The sequence below is a fragment of the Sminthopsis crassicaudata genome, chromosome 2, assembly GCF_048593235.1.
Source record: "Sminthopsis crassicaudata isolate SCR6 chromosome 2, ASM4859323v1, whole genome shotgun sequence".
In the NCBI taxonomy this organism is placed as follows: Eukaryota; Metazoa; Chordata; class Mammalia; order Dasyuromorphia; family Dasyuridae; genus Sminthopsis; species Sminthopsis crassicaudata.
This window is the reverse complement of record NC_133618.1, coordinates 623,033,501-623,048,661: the sequence shown is the minus strand read 5'-3', so window position 1 is coordinate 623,048,661 and position 15,161 is coordinate 623,033,501. Positions and strand designations below refer to the sequence as shown.

Here is a 15,161-nt window from a genome sequence, read left to right as displayed (position 1 = left end):
ATGACTTATTGCTCATTTTTGTTTCCTCTCTAATATGCTCTTTCTTTTCTAGTTAGGCTTTTCTTATTATTATCCTTGTATGTAAGAGGCTTTTTCATATCTGTATCTTCATGAATGTCAGTTATAATTTCTTCAATCAGAACTTTTTAGGCTTTTTTGCCTCACAGATCATCTTGATGATCTGCGAAAGCCTATGTTCCTCTTCACAAAAATATTTTAAAACATTTTATGAAATTTTGTAATTTTGTAAAATTTTATAATTTAATAATATTTATTGTTTGGTATAGCTTTCTGGAAGATCTCAGGACCAGACTTGAACTTAGTGGAGGAGTGCAGGAGGCAGGAGAGCCACCAGGAGGATGGTCAAAAATAGAATATCTCATTTCCAGTCTTTCTAAGCCCTTAAATACCCTGGCAAGATTATATCATTATAGCACACTACGTATATGTGAACTAGAGAACCATTCCATCACCTCGCTAAGTACTAAGTATATGTATATTAAAGAACCATCATCTCATCAATTCCACTGAGTTAACACCTTGTTGTAAGTATCCTCGTTTCAAGTATACTTCTCCAAAGTTCTCTACAATTTAAAAAATAAGATATAAAAATTTAATGGAATTTATAAAATCTAAAATGAAAGTTTTAGATTATAAAGGAGATATATCTATATCTAAATCTATCTATTATTCATCCATCCATCTATATCTATTTCTTTGTCTCTCCGTCTCTGTCTCTCTCCTAAATAAAATGAAGTTCATGAAGAATTCATGCCTTAAATGGATTCTAAATTTCTTAATAATATTATCTTCCCCCAAAATTCTTCTTGTTAGTGTCTAGTACAGGCCTGGGCACATATTTTTGCTTAAACATACTTTTTAGTTGGTTGATTAATTGTAAGTAGGAAGCTAGATACCTCTCAATAGATATAAGATAAAAGGTTGCAGGAAAGCTGGCTGAAAGGACTTTTGGCAATTGTCCTAAATATACCCTGACTTGATTTGTTCATCCCCACTAGCTATCATCCTAGTTTTCTCTTCCTGCTTTCAGTTAAACTCCTTAGAAACATTGTCTGTAATGGGTGCCTCTATTTTTCCTCTCACTCTTCTTAACTCTTTGCAGTCTGGCTATTGATCTCATCATTCAAGTGAAATTGAAAAGAATTCAAAATTACCGATAATTTTTCACTTGCAAATTTGACAGTCTTTTCTCAATCCTCATTTAAAAAAAATCTCTCTACAGCCTTTAACACTGTCAGTCATTCACTTCTTGTTATGTTCTTCTTTCCAGATTTCTTGTGCTGCTTCTCTCCTGATTCTTCTCCTAATTTGTTCATTCCTCAGTTTGTTAGATTTTTATCGAAATCATTCATGCACATTAATCATGGGGAATCTCTAAGGTTTGATCCTAGTCTTTCTCTTTTCTATTCTATTTTGCTTGGTGATATCATTAGCTCCTGTGGTTTCAATTATCACCTTTATAAATAACTCTCAGATCTACTTGTCCTGTCCTAATTTCTCTCATGACCTTCGGTTTATCTTCTCCAATAATCGATTATGTATAGCAAATTGGCCGATCCGTGGAGATCTTAAGCTTAGCATAACCAAAATGGAAACCATTAACTGGACCTCAAATCATTCCCTCTTCCTAATTTCTATCTTACTATGGGGGGTACCCTCATCTCCTGTCACTAAGACTGACAAGATAGGTACCAACTTTAAACTTTAACAATTGTTTTCCCTTCTTATCTAAAATTAGCTGGCAAGTACTATTGTGTCTACCTTTGTGACATCTCTCATTTATTCTCCCTTCTCTCCCTGAACATGTGTCACTACCTGGTACAGGTCTTAATCATTTCTTGCCTGGATTATTGCAATATTTTATTGGTAAGTCTGCCTGCCTCAAGCCTCTCCCCTCTCCAATATATCCTACCCTTAGCTGTCAAAGTGATCTTCCTAAAACACACACATACACATATGTATAACTGACTATACAACCCATCTCCAGCCCCATTCAAAGATCATCATAAGTTATCTCTTCACTCTCCTTTCCAGTCTTTTAAATTTTTCTCCCCTCCATGTTGTCTGTGATCTAATGATAATTTATCTCCTTGCTGTTCCTTGCACATGACACCCTTCAGCTCTTAACTCCAAAAATATTTTCCCTTTCTGTCTCCCACTCTTGGAATGCTCTCCTTCTGCATAATGGCCTCCTGGCTTCCCTGTCCTTCCTTCAAGACTTTCCAGTCTTCTTTGATCTGAATGCCTTCCTTCTGAGACTATTCCCAATTTATCTGGTTTGTATTTTATTTGCACAGAATTGTTTGTATATTGTCTCCCACATTAGATTGTGAACTCCTTGAAGCAAGTTCTAATTTGTTTTTGGTTTTTGGTTTTTACCTTTCTTTGTATCCCTATCATTTAGCACACTGCTGGGTACAGAATAGATCAATGCTTTTTGACTTACTAACTGACGAAGCTAGTCAGGGATATTGAAACCCTAGACAAATCTTAGAAAGGCTCCCTATAAATGATTACATATTATATAACGATCAGTTTCTGGAACTGGAAATGATGAGGTATTGAGGGATAAGATGAAAGAGAGAGAGACATAATAGCCGTTTATATATTTAATGAGGATGAGGGATTAGGGAACAGAGTCAGGAGAAATGGATGGAAATAACAAATTTGGACTTGATATTAAGATTAAATTTGTATAAAAGCATAGTGATCAGCTTCAGGTAGGTGTGATTTTTGCCTCATTGGAGATCTTAAATCAAAGACTGGGTGAGTTTTGATAGTTGTTAGTAGCTTGTAGAGGCATTCCTTTTCAAGAGTGGGTTATACCAGATGGCCACTGAGGACCCAGCTAATTCAGAACTCTTGTGATTTAGAAATATTTGCTGAATATTTAATGTTGAACTCTAAGAAAGAAAGGTTCAGTGTGAGTTACAAATATGTGCCAACTTGATTCTGAGGAAAATAAAAGAAAAGATCAAGAAACAATTGAAAGCAGAATGATAATGAGAAAGTTGCTAGATGGTGCCTACATGTCTGTATTTCATTGCACACAGAATTAGCGGTGCAAGTTGATAATTAGAATTATTACTCATGTGATTGAGGTGGTTCAGTGGGTAAAGTGCTTGATATAGAGTCAGAAAGAGCTTGAGTTGAGTTCAAATCTAGTCTCAAACATTTACTAGCTGTGTGACCTTGTGTAAATCACTTAATCCTATTTGCCTCAGTTTCCTTATCTGTAAAATGCTCTGGAGAAGGGAATGACAAATCACTCCATATTTGCCAAAAAAAAAAAAAAAAATCCCAAAACAAAACTCAAATGGAATCACCAAGAGCTGGAAATAATTGAAATGATCGAACAACCCATTATAATAAAATGTTCTATTTTTATGAGAGTCAAAACATGGGGAAGTATAAATTTGCCAATGGTATTCATCATTGTAATGGAGGAAATTAAATGCAGAGTCCAAAGAGATTCCATATGGATGCTAAGGTCTTCCAAATGAGACTATTTCTATATTACATTCTGCTGGTTGCACTAAGCTTGGATACATTTTACAACATCCAAATTAGATATATATATATAGTCTTTCAAAAGAGATAAATTTATTTAATGGAAGGGAAAGTGGCAAGTATAATGGGGGGGGTGGATAACTGGTGAGGGTTCAGACAGTAGAGCTTGTTTAGATTTGCTTTTCCTGGGTGGAGAGGAGAAAGTTAATACGAAGCATGGACAAATAATCTCTTGCCTGTTTCAATCCAAAATGTGAAACTTTGAAGCCTGTGTCTAGTCATGTGCAACTGAGGTGATGGTATTGAATGATTATAAAGGGTCTATTTATTATATCTACTATATGTCAGAAACTGTGCTAAGCACTTTATATGTTATCTAATTTGATTTTTAAAACTACCTAGTGAGATAGGTATTATTATTATTTTTGTTTTATAGTTTAGGAGACTGAAGTAAATAAATAGAGGTGAAGTGATTTATTTAGTGTCACATAGTAAATGTCTGAAGCTGGATTTGAATTCAGAACTACCTAACTCTAGGCCCAGTACTCTATTATTTACTTTTTTTTTTTTTTTTTTTTTCTTTGCTGAGGCACTTGGAGTTAAGTGACTTGCCCAGGGTCACACAGCTAGGAAGTGTTAAGTGTCTGAGGTAAGATTTGAACTTTACGTCCTCCTGATTTCAGTGCTGGTGCTCTATCCCCTGAGCCACCTAGCTGCCCCTATTATTTACTTTTTAAAGCTTGACTTTGAATCCCAAGATGGAAAATATATCACAGTTGGAAATACAATCCCAGATTCTATTTTCCTCATTAAAATAGGCCATAGAGATATCATATAAGAAAGAGATATAAGCCAAATAATCTTTAGATTAAAGCCTAAATATGCACTATTCATAGATGTGTGTATGTTTGTGTGTGTGTAATGTATATTTCATTTATTCCTAGAATGATCATACAAGTTGAGAAAGTTGAGAAAGCAAAATACCATTAATGATATGACTTAGAGATCTAAATATGCAATTTGGTAACATTTATAAATAGTAGCATTTGAAGGTCCACAGGGCACTTTTTTTGGATGAAGGTCAGAAAGGTTAAGTGATTTTCCCATTGTCATACAATTAGTCAACCCTAGAAGCAAGATGGAAATGTGGATCTGCTAAGGACCATATTGTCTTTCAGTTTTGCCTCAGAAGGGTAATAAATCCACCTCCACTTGTATCAGTGTGTTTAATGATCTTTTTATTGGAAAGAGGTGGTTGGGGGAGATAAAATTTAAGAGGAAAGGATATTATTGTTGAGCCTCAAAATGGATGCTTCAGAAACATTAGGGTCTCTTGGACTTTGAAGTGGGCTAGAGCCACATACTCTATTAGCTGTACTCTTTAAAATATAATGAGAACATCTGGGTTTAAAATGCTCCTTGGGCCATTTTACATATTAATAAACAATGTCCCCATTTTCAGTTCTTGTAAAAACCATGTGATATAGGAAAGTCCTGGGTATGGGAAGTAACTTGGCCAATTTTTTCTCAAAACATATGAGCAGGCCTGTGTCCCAAAGAGATATGCGCTGAGCTTCCAACTGGATCCAAAATATTTGCTATGTGAGAATAAGTGACTTAGTGGAAGAAACATGTTTACACAACATCACTGTTTCAAAATCTGTACCTTATTTGTTTGTTGGCAAAAGCACAGGAAAACAGTGCCTCCTCGAATCAGCTGTTTCAAAATAAACTTCATTACCTTTTTGGTTCCTTATCAATGAATGTGTGTATAAACAACCATGAGCATGTTGTTACACCCAACATTGTATGTATTTTGAGTGATTTTCAAGTGAGGTGGAGGAAGAATGAAAAGCAGATAAACTGGGACAGTGATAGAATTGCCCCTTCTTTTACAATGGGCTACAAACAATAGGTGCTCAACACATACTTAGGAAGATGAGTTCAAATCTGGTTCCACACATTAACTACTTAGTAAAAAATAAAGAGTTCATAAGAGCATTTACATCCTAAGATTGTCGAGAAGAACAAACAAGATATCTGTAAAGTAATTTGCGCATTTTCTAGCCCTTGTTGTAGGGCTTAATAAAAGCCTTTTTCTCCTATCATTCTCATTGACCTCAGCTCCCTAATCTATAAAATGGTGATAATAAAAACATTTACCTCCCAAGGTTGTTGTAAAAATAAAATGAGATATATTTATATATCATATGTTGTAATATATATATATATATATTTATTTATAAAGTACTTATAAAACTTTAATACAATGTTGCTATAATTGTTATTATTATCAACGACTACTCAGAAGGTGCCCTGATTCAATTGAAATAGGGTTGCATCCCTGAGTTAGGACTGATATAGAACTGCATTCTGCTTCTGAGACTTTGGTTATTATGTTATCAGCAAACTATTTGACATTTTTACCTTAGCTTCCTGATCTGCAAAATGAAAATATTATTATCATTTTTACTTAGAGGCAATGAGAATTAAGTGACTTGCCAGGGTCACATAATTGGTATGTATTCTGACTCCAGGGCTACTGAACCACTTAGCTGCCTCAAAATGAAAATATCAATAGGATCATAAGTTCACAGATTTCCCTTTTAAAAGGGACGTTAGAGTCATTTTAAAGGTGAGAAATCTGACATTGGGAAAGGCAAAGTGACTTACCCAGGTTCACATGGATAATAAAAGGCAAAGCAGGGGATTTCATTCCCAATCTGGTGAGCCTGAAAGTCTCTTCTGGCTATAAATCCTATAATCATGTGACTTATGACTATCAATGTTTGAATAACTGAAAACACACAGAGTTGTTAAACCTAATTCTATTTCATATTAGTCAGGGTGGTCCTAGGTACAATTGTGAAGAAGATCAAGTTGATCTTGGCAGGATCAGCTACTATTCCATAGAGGAGATCTATGATCCAAGCTCTTTCCATTTGCTACCTTTAATGATGGGCTTTATCTGTTTTGTTTACAGAAAGGTAAAAATGACTAAAATGCATCTTTTATCTTATTTTATTAATGTGATTTAATTCAATAAATGAAAAAATAGATCCATAAACATTCAGAATTGTGAGGAATATTAGAAGTCATCTAAATTCAACCCAATCATTGAATAGGTGATGAAACAAATTTAGAAAGGGACCTCACTGGTGACTGAGGGAACTTGAACTAATGTCTGCCTTCAAATTCATTGGTAACTGAAATTAATTTTTTTTTTTTTTTTTTTTTTTTTTTTTTTTTTTGAGGCTGGGATTAAGTGACTTGTCCAGGGTCACACAGCTAGGAAGTGTTAAGTGTCTGAGACCAGATTTGAACTCGGGTCCTCCTGAATTCAGGGCTGCTGCTCTATCCACTGAGCTGCCCCCAACTGAAATTAATTTAACATAAAACAATACTGATAGGTTATTTACTGTTTATAGAGCTCTGAACTGGACTAGAGAATATAAACATTGTAGAAGATGGAGTATCTGTCATCATGGAACTGACAGTTGAATAAACTGATTTTAAGAGGTGTCAGAGATTTCAGATAAAAGGATGAAGCTTTGGCATACAACATGAGGATTTCTCTAAGCAACAGAGACCTTCCTCAACTCTGAACCCATACTGGGAGGTGGTTTTCTATTGTATCTATGTGTAAATTAATCCTGAGTCATAGCATTGTTTCTTCAGCTCAAATAAAAGCCAGGCCACTGTTTAGGAGTCATAATCCCTTTCCATTTGTGCCATGGTTACACACCCTTGCAAAGCTACATAATCCAGAGTGTACAACACAACTGGGAAATCAAAAAAATGCAGTTGTAATCATTCTTTGAATAACATAATGGCTCGTATTTACAAAGCATTTAAAGGTTAGCAAAAGTTGGCATTTCATTTGATCCTCACTACAGCCCCGAGAGGCAGGTATTATTATTTTCCTCATTTTTATAGATGGGGAAACCGAATTGGACAGAGATTATTCTTGCCTTGGGTCATACATTAAGTGTCTGAGGCAGGATTTGAATTCATGTTTTAATGACTCTAAATTCACTATTCTGCCCACAGCTACCTGAACAGTCAATATTCTTAGGATCATACATGTTTGGAGTTAGAAAAGGCCTTTAAGATCATCTAAGCCTACAATATCCCTGAGAAATGCCCATCCAGGTATTACTTGAAAACATTAAAGAACTCCGACAGACAGCACATCTACTGTCAGGAAGCCATTCATTGTAGTTTTGGGTAATTCTAATTCTTAGGAAAGCTTTTATAAAATGGGACAAAATCTATCTCTCACATATTTCCACCTGTTAGGCCTAGTGCTGCAAATCAAATCTCATCCCTCTTCTACATGTCACTTCCTTTCTTTTCTTTATTTTTCCCTTCTCTTCTCTTCCTTTTCCCCTTCCCCTTCCCCTCCCATTTCCCTTCCCTTTCCCTTTTCCCTTCCTCTACTTTTCTTTTCCTTATATTTTCCCTTTCCCTTTCCCTTTCCCTTTCCCTCTTCTTTGTTGACTTTCCCAATTTTACCCAGGATAGAAATACAATGATAATTTACAGATATCATCCTACTAGTTCTTGGCTTTAATCTTCTTAGTTTCCAGCTTGAGCCAGTTTACTCTGTAAACTCTGTAAACAGGGCCTGGTGGCCCTGTGTTCTTGGGAGCTCACCAATCTAATATCAATTTTTTTCACTTAATAGTATTTAGGTGAAGATAGTTTTCAACATTCATTTTTGTGATATTTTAAGTTCTAAGATTTATCATTTTTTTGCCCTGCCTCCCTTACCTTCATTTCCCCAAGAGAATGAACAATGTGATATAAGCTAAATATGTACAATAATTAAAAAAATATATCCATATTAGTCATATTGTGAAAGAAAAATAAGAACAAAAAAATTACAAGTAAGAAAAAAAATAACAAAAAAAATGAAAATAATATGTTTTGGCCCACTTTCAGTCTCCATTGATCTCTCTCTGAACAAGGATGGCATTTTTCATCCCAAATCTGCTGGAATTATCTGGATCACTGCATTTCTGAGAAGAGCTAAGTCTATCATAGTTGACATTAACACAATCTTGCTGTTACTGTGTGCAGTGTTTTCTTGGTTCTGCTAATTTCACTCAGCATCAGTTCATATAGGTCTTTCCAGGCATTTCTAAAATCAGCCTATTCATCATTTAATTTAATAATATTCCATTACATTCATATACCATTACTTTTTCAGCCATTTCACAATTGATGGGAATCCACTCAATTTTCAATTCTTTTCCACTACAAAATGGGCTGCTACAAACATTTTTTCACATGTGGGTCCTTTTCCTTCTTTTATGATCTCTTTGGGGAACAGGCCCAGTAGAGACACTGCTGGATCAAAGATCCACAGTTTATCCACAGTTTTATAATCCTTTTGATATAGTTTCACATTGTTCTCCACAATGTCTAGATCAATTCATAATAATGTCAATTATTATCAGGAATAAAATAATTAGGGCACTTTTTTCTATCTGTTGAGCCAAAATCCTCCTTCTCCTTGTAGGTCTCACTGATTTCTTTGTTCTATATTTTGGGGCCAAGTCTGAACCACCTTTCATATAACAGCCATTTAAGTACTTAGAAAGAGCCATATCTATTCCTTCTATAACTTAGTCTCAGTTCCTTCAGTTTAATTTTCTATGAAATGGTTTTGAGTCACTTTGCCATCTTGTTTGTGTTACTCAGGATTTATTCTAGCTTGCTAAACTTCCTTCTAAAATGTGGCATCATGTTTAAAATATTAATTGCTGTTTAGCAATGTTTCTGATAAGCTAAGTGGAAAAATAGATAGAGGGCACTGGGCTTAGAGTAAGAAGAACCAGAGGTCGAATCTGACTTCAGACATTTACTAGCTGTGAGACTGGACAAATCACTTAACCTCTTCCTGCATAAAACTGGAGAAGAAAATGGCAAACCACTTCAGTATTTTTGACAAGAAAGCCCAAGAATAGTATGGTTGATGGGGCCACAAAGAGTCAGACACAATAGAACAACAATTCAACTCTTAAAGGACAAGTTAAGGTGGCATAGTAGTGTTGGCTCTGGGGTCAGGACACTTACACTTAATAGTTGTGTGACCCTGGGTAAATTACTTAATTCTGTTTACTTCAGTTTCCTCATCTGTAAAATGAACTAAAGAAGAAAATGGCCAATCACTCCAGTATCTTTACCAAGAAAATGCCAAATGGAGTCACAAAGAGTCGGACATGAATAATTAGACTAAACAACAGTCATGTTTCTCCATTTTATCTATTATGACATTGAAGAGTAGCATAGTATCAGGGATCCTTGCACCTTTTAGAAAGAAAGATATAAGGCACTGGGGAAAAAGGTAAAAAAAAAAAAACCCATGATATTTGTCTTTGAGGCACTTATAATCTAGAAAGTAATATTGGACCTTTGAAGTCACTACTACAGAGAACTGAGTGAAGAAACTCTCTCTAGAATTGGAGTTAGGCTAGTTAGGTCAGCACCTTCTCTACAACTTCTATTCTTGAGTAGGGTGGTGTTTGATTTTTTTTTTGGTGGATGTTTCATGGACCACTCTCTGATTCCAAATCATTTTAATAAAAAAAGTTAACTAAAAAAGGGGAGACAGCTAAGTGGTATAGTAGATAGAGCACTGGTCCTAGAGTTGGGAGAATATGAGTTCAAATCCAGGCCCAGATACTTACTAGCTGTGTGACCCTGAACAAGTCATTTACTTCTGAATACCTTAAAAACAAAATCTATGAGCTTTTCTGAGAATCCTGTTTTTGCTTTTAAATCAGGAGAGATGGTGGGATCTGAGCTGGGCCTTAAATTTAACACTGAATTTTGGAAGGTGAAGTTATGAGGGGGCATTATTTCTGAGCATAAAGGGTGACATATGCAAATGCATAGGGGAATGAGGAGAGTATGTGAAGAGTAGTAATGGAAAATATGACTTGACATGTATGTTGGTGACAGGCTGAGGATTCATTATTGACATCAGTGTTAATGGCTGGACTTTGAACAGGAAGAAAGAGTTGTGGATAAGAGAAGTGATATACAGACAGAGAATGGACTTCAATCCCTGTTCTGGGTATAGATACATTAGACTTTTTAACTGCCTTTGGTTAATCCATTAGGAGGGAAGATCTATAATTTTTTAATGGCTTCCAGACAAAAGCCATGTCTCTATTCCACTTACCATACTATAATCAACTCTCATTTATTTTTGCTAATGGAAGGGCACACTGGCATGAATAATCTAAGACAATGGATAATACAAATATAGCTTTAGCTTTGAAATATCTCTTATAGATTCCTCACCCAGCAGGTTTACCCTTTTATGCTTTGTTCCTCATTTCAGCAATGTCCTTTTTATGTAGAAGAGGACATTGCTGTCCCAATTCTAGCAAAGGACTTTTCTTTGAATGGAGATGGGGATGCATTTATGCTGAGTGCTTGGGGCCATGGGCAAACTTTTGATGAAGTTGGGGATAAAAGTGGAGGAGCCTATATATCAATCCACTGAATTAACAGATAATCTTGCAAATGAGTTGACATTTCCTGTCATCTCTAAAGAGTTTTTAATGGAAATAAGGATCAGAGAATCTGCTGTTTGGTGGAGACTAGAATGAAATAAAAAAAAAAAAATCCCAACATAATCGACGTAATTCGTAAATAATTACCCTAGCAATGACTACATGGTAATGGATTTAAAGCTAAATGGGACATTAAAGACCATCTAACCTAGCTCCTTCATGAAACTGAAGGTCAGAGAGGTTCATTTCCTGAAGTCAAACAGAAAGTGATTGGCAGGATTTGAATTTAAGCCCTTTGACTCTAAATCATCCACTCACTTGCTTGATATACTATGACTGACATACTACACTGTTGATGATAATCACAGTTATAACAAGCAGTGCTCTTAACCATTTATGCAGTATACACAGAACACTATATAATATAGTAATACATATATTACATATATGTTATATATATAATAAGGTAGTATCTTTTCCCAGAACTACTTTAAAAAACTGAGGAAAGGATAACAATAGTAATAATAAGTTCACATTTATATATGCATTTGTGAGTTTATTGAAGACTTTAATGACAATAATTAGAGGCTTAGAATGCATTTTCATCACAATAATCCTATGAGATAGGTACCCTTGTCATCTCCATTTTCCAAATGAGGAAACTAAGGCTCATTTTTGTTCCCAAGTTCATACAGATAGCAAACACTGGCACTGGGCTATGAATCCAAGTTTTTCAACCCTGAAATCTTCACAACAAATCCTTTTTGAAAAATGTCTATTTTTCTACAATTTTTCACTTTCTGATTTTGTTAAGGTGATAGACTGAGTTGCCTTTGGAGATCTTGCTTTATCCCCAGAGAAAAATATATCATAGAATGTGAAAACTAGGAGGGAACTTAGAGACTATTAAGACCCATCCCTTCATGTTGTATAGGTGAGCAAAATGAAACCTCAAGAAGTATAGCTTGTATAATGCAAGCAAACCTTTGGATTTCCTGATGCTATTTATCAATTTATTCATTTGCTTATTAAACAGATTGATAATGCAATTCACACTCTATCCCAATATCAGAATTTCTCTTAAACTGGGGACTTTCTCTGGGAGAAAGTTTTAATATTTCTATAAGCATATACAAGCCTTCACTTGATTAGAGTGGGTATAGCTTGGCAAGTTTTGAGCTGGTGCTCAATTCCATATACCATCATCCCTAAAATAACCTATCTGGGGGTCTTGGGAAAGAACCCTTTGGGTCATAGAGCATAGTGACAGGACAAGTGAATGTCTCTCTTCTTGTCTGTTTTATTTCTTTCCCCATGGTTCCCAATTCTTCTGCTATGATCACACCTGAAGCAGCCAAGAGACAAAAAGAGTTTGTCTTACCTGCTGCCGTGGAGATGCCCAAGAACCGACAGAAATACTCCAACCCTGTCCAAAATGCCTGTCGCTTCATCCTTCTCCTCGAGGTGGGGGCAGCCAGCCTGGAGAGGCAGCCCAAGCTGCACTTGCTAGCTAGCCCTGGCTCTTGTCTGCATGTCTCCCTAGAAAAATGAGAGGACCTGCAGGAGCTCCCAGAGTCCCAATGACCTTTCTGAAAGAGGTGTCCCCTCCCATTTCAGTTTCCTAGAGTACCATGCCTGCTGAGGCCCTGGAGGGCAGAATGGAAGCAAAACAGGTTGTGGCTACATCCAGCCAGCTAATGCCACTTGGGTTACCTCCCAGAAGTGTGAATAAAAATCACCTTCTCTACTCTCAGCCTTGCTCCCCCTTCCTATACTGTCTCAATAATTGTGCTTAATAATTACCTTGTCAGAATTCCTTTCAGAGGCTGGAGTTATGTGCTGCTGGATGCACTGTGGCTTCAACCCCCCTCCTCCCAAAAGCTTCACTTTGGAGTTGCTGTTGGATTGGAGATCAATCTGATTAAAGGCACATAAACTCCTTAGTGCTGAAGGGCAGTTCACAACAGCATGAATTAACCATTTGTGGCTGGGGAACTGATTGGGGTTCCTTGCTAGAATCTGTTCATTTAGAAAACTATATATTGCACCTGATCTGTGAACAACAGGGTTGAAGCCTGACTGGAGATGATGTCATACATTGGGGTGTGTGTGTGTGTGTGTGTGTGTGTGTGTGTGTGTGTGTGTAGACAAGTTTATGTCAAGGTCACTGTGCCCTTTTATACCTGACTGATAAAAAACAGGATTTTGGGGGAGCTCCATGATTTTAGACTTACCCTCTCTGAACCTCAATTTCCCCATCTGTTAAAAAAAGAGTTGACCTAAATAGTCTTTGAGGGTACTTTATAGCTGTAAATGTGTGATCCAAGGATCTTTTGTCTTTCTTGAGAATTTGCCCATCTGTGGTTAAAAAGGATGCTCTTCTCCTTGCTTCCCAGGCTCTGCAGTGGCTATAAATTGAACCATGGGCTAGGCAGGCATAGAGAAATTCCAGATGCTAGCAATGGCTCCTGGGAGCTTAAAAAAGTCAGGTTAATATGAAATGTTGGTGTGTGCTAATGACTGCCTTTGGAAAAATGAGTTCTCAAGGGGGAAAAAAACAAAGAAAGAGATATTCATAACTCTTAGCAATCCCTTGGCTTTAAAAGGGGTGTCTTGGAACTGATTTTAGGACTTTGGGAAAACCGTTAAGTATCATCCATAGAATGGGGAATCATCAGCACCATAATAAGACCAATAAGATATTAAGGAACAGATGATACATATTTAATGTAAAAATCACTTTTGTCTTGAGCTTGTCTCTCTGATGGGATTGGCAAGGCACCATACTGACCCAGAGGTGATCAGTTTTCCCTTCTCACTATTTGCTAAGTGGAACCATATCCTATTAATTGCCAGTCCAGTGGGGGAGGGGGGGAGGAACAATTTGAAAACTGCTTGGTGGAAGCGCCAGAGGTATAAGCAAATGGACATGTCCCTTAATCTAGTTCACCCCGGGTGAGCAAATGTAGAGATAATGGGAGACTGGGAGAGGGGACCTGAACTTTCTATTGATGTTGAGAAGAATAGAAAAAGAAGAATTAGAGGAGTTGTGTTCATTACCTTCAAGTGTTATAAAGTTGTCCCTTGGAAGAGGGATTGAATTGTTCCTGGGTGAACCTGTAGATAATTAGGAGCAATGAGGAGAAGAAATAAATTTTGACTTGATGAAAGGAAAAATTTTCCAAATCAAAGAGCTATCCAAAAGGGGATTATGTTGTTTTAAGAGTTAGTCAGTCTCATTCCATCCCACACTCCTTTGCACAATGAAAGTCTTAAAACAAAGGTTGAAAATTCTCTTTAAAAATACATTGTAGAATCCAGTATGGTGGAAAGAAGAGCGGGTTTGGATGCAATTCTCAAATAGGTAATTTTTCTGGAAAAACTGAAGCAAGTCTTTTCACCTCTGGACTTCAGTTTCCTCATCTGAACAATGAAGTGATTGGACTAGATGATTTCTAAGATCCCTGTGGCTCTATCTAAATCAATGATCCCTGATGGAATTCTTTATCTGGTATGGGGTAGGCTACGTGACTGACTGAGGTTCCTTTCAGTTATGAAATTTTGTAATTTTGTAATCTCATGCTACTACCTAGGAATTTTGGCATTCTATCACAACTGCTTTGTGGAAATCATCCAACTCTGGTTTCACAGACTAAGAGGCCTTTTACTATCTCAATAAACTAAGTATTAAAAATGGTAGGTTGGTGCAGTGGGATGATTGGCTCCAGAATCAGGAGAGACTTCAGTTTCAATTCTAGCTCTCATACTTCTAGCTGGGTGAGTTTGAGAAAAACTACCCAATCTTTAACTTTGGTTTTCTCATCTATAAAATAGAGGAAATCATACTTATTACTCCTACTTGACAGATGTTTAGCGATTATATGAGAATTTGGATGGAAAGTACTCTGTGAACTCCAGTGTACCATGTAAATGTGGGTTGTTATTAATAAAAGGGTGAAAGTGGCTGCTAAGAATATTGGAGTTAATTCTCATCAGTTTGTCAGACAGCTTTTTCCTCATTCCTGTCTCTTGGGACCAATATTTTGAAGGGCCTGGCCTGGGGGCAGATTTAAAATTTTGCATCCAATATGATTTTTAAAC

General features: G+C 36.4%; 1 protein-coding gene across 1 annotated transcript in view; it reads right to left on the bottom strand.

The window, feature by feature from the left end:
• The window catches only part of TMEM72 (transmembrane protein 72), a 47,345-nt gene extending 34,739 nt beyond the window's left edge, over positions 1–12,606 (bottom strand). The window contains exon 1 of the mRNA XM_074296272.1: positions 12,442–12,606. Within this exon, the coding sequence (XP_074152373.1) occupies positions 12,442–12,511 (70 nt within the window). The 5' untranslated portion in view covers positions 12,512–12,606. The remainder of the gene's footprint in view (positions 1–12,441) is intronic.
• Between the last annotated feature and the right edge of the window lie 2,555 nt (positions 12,607–15,161).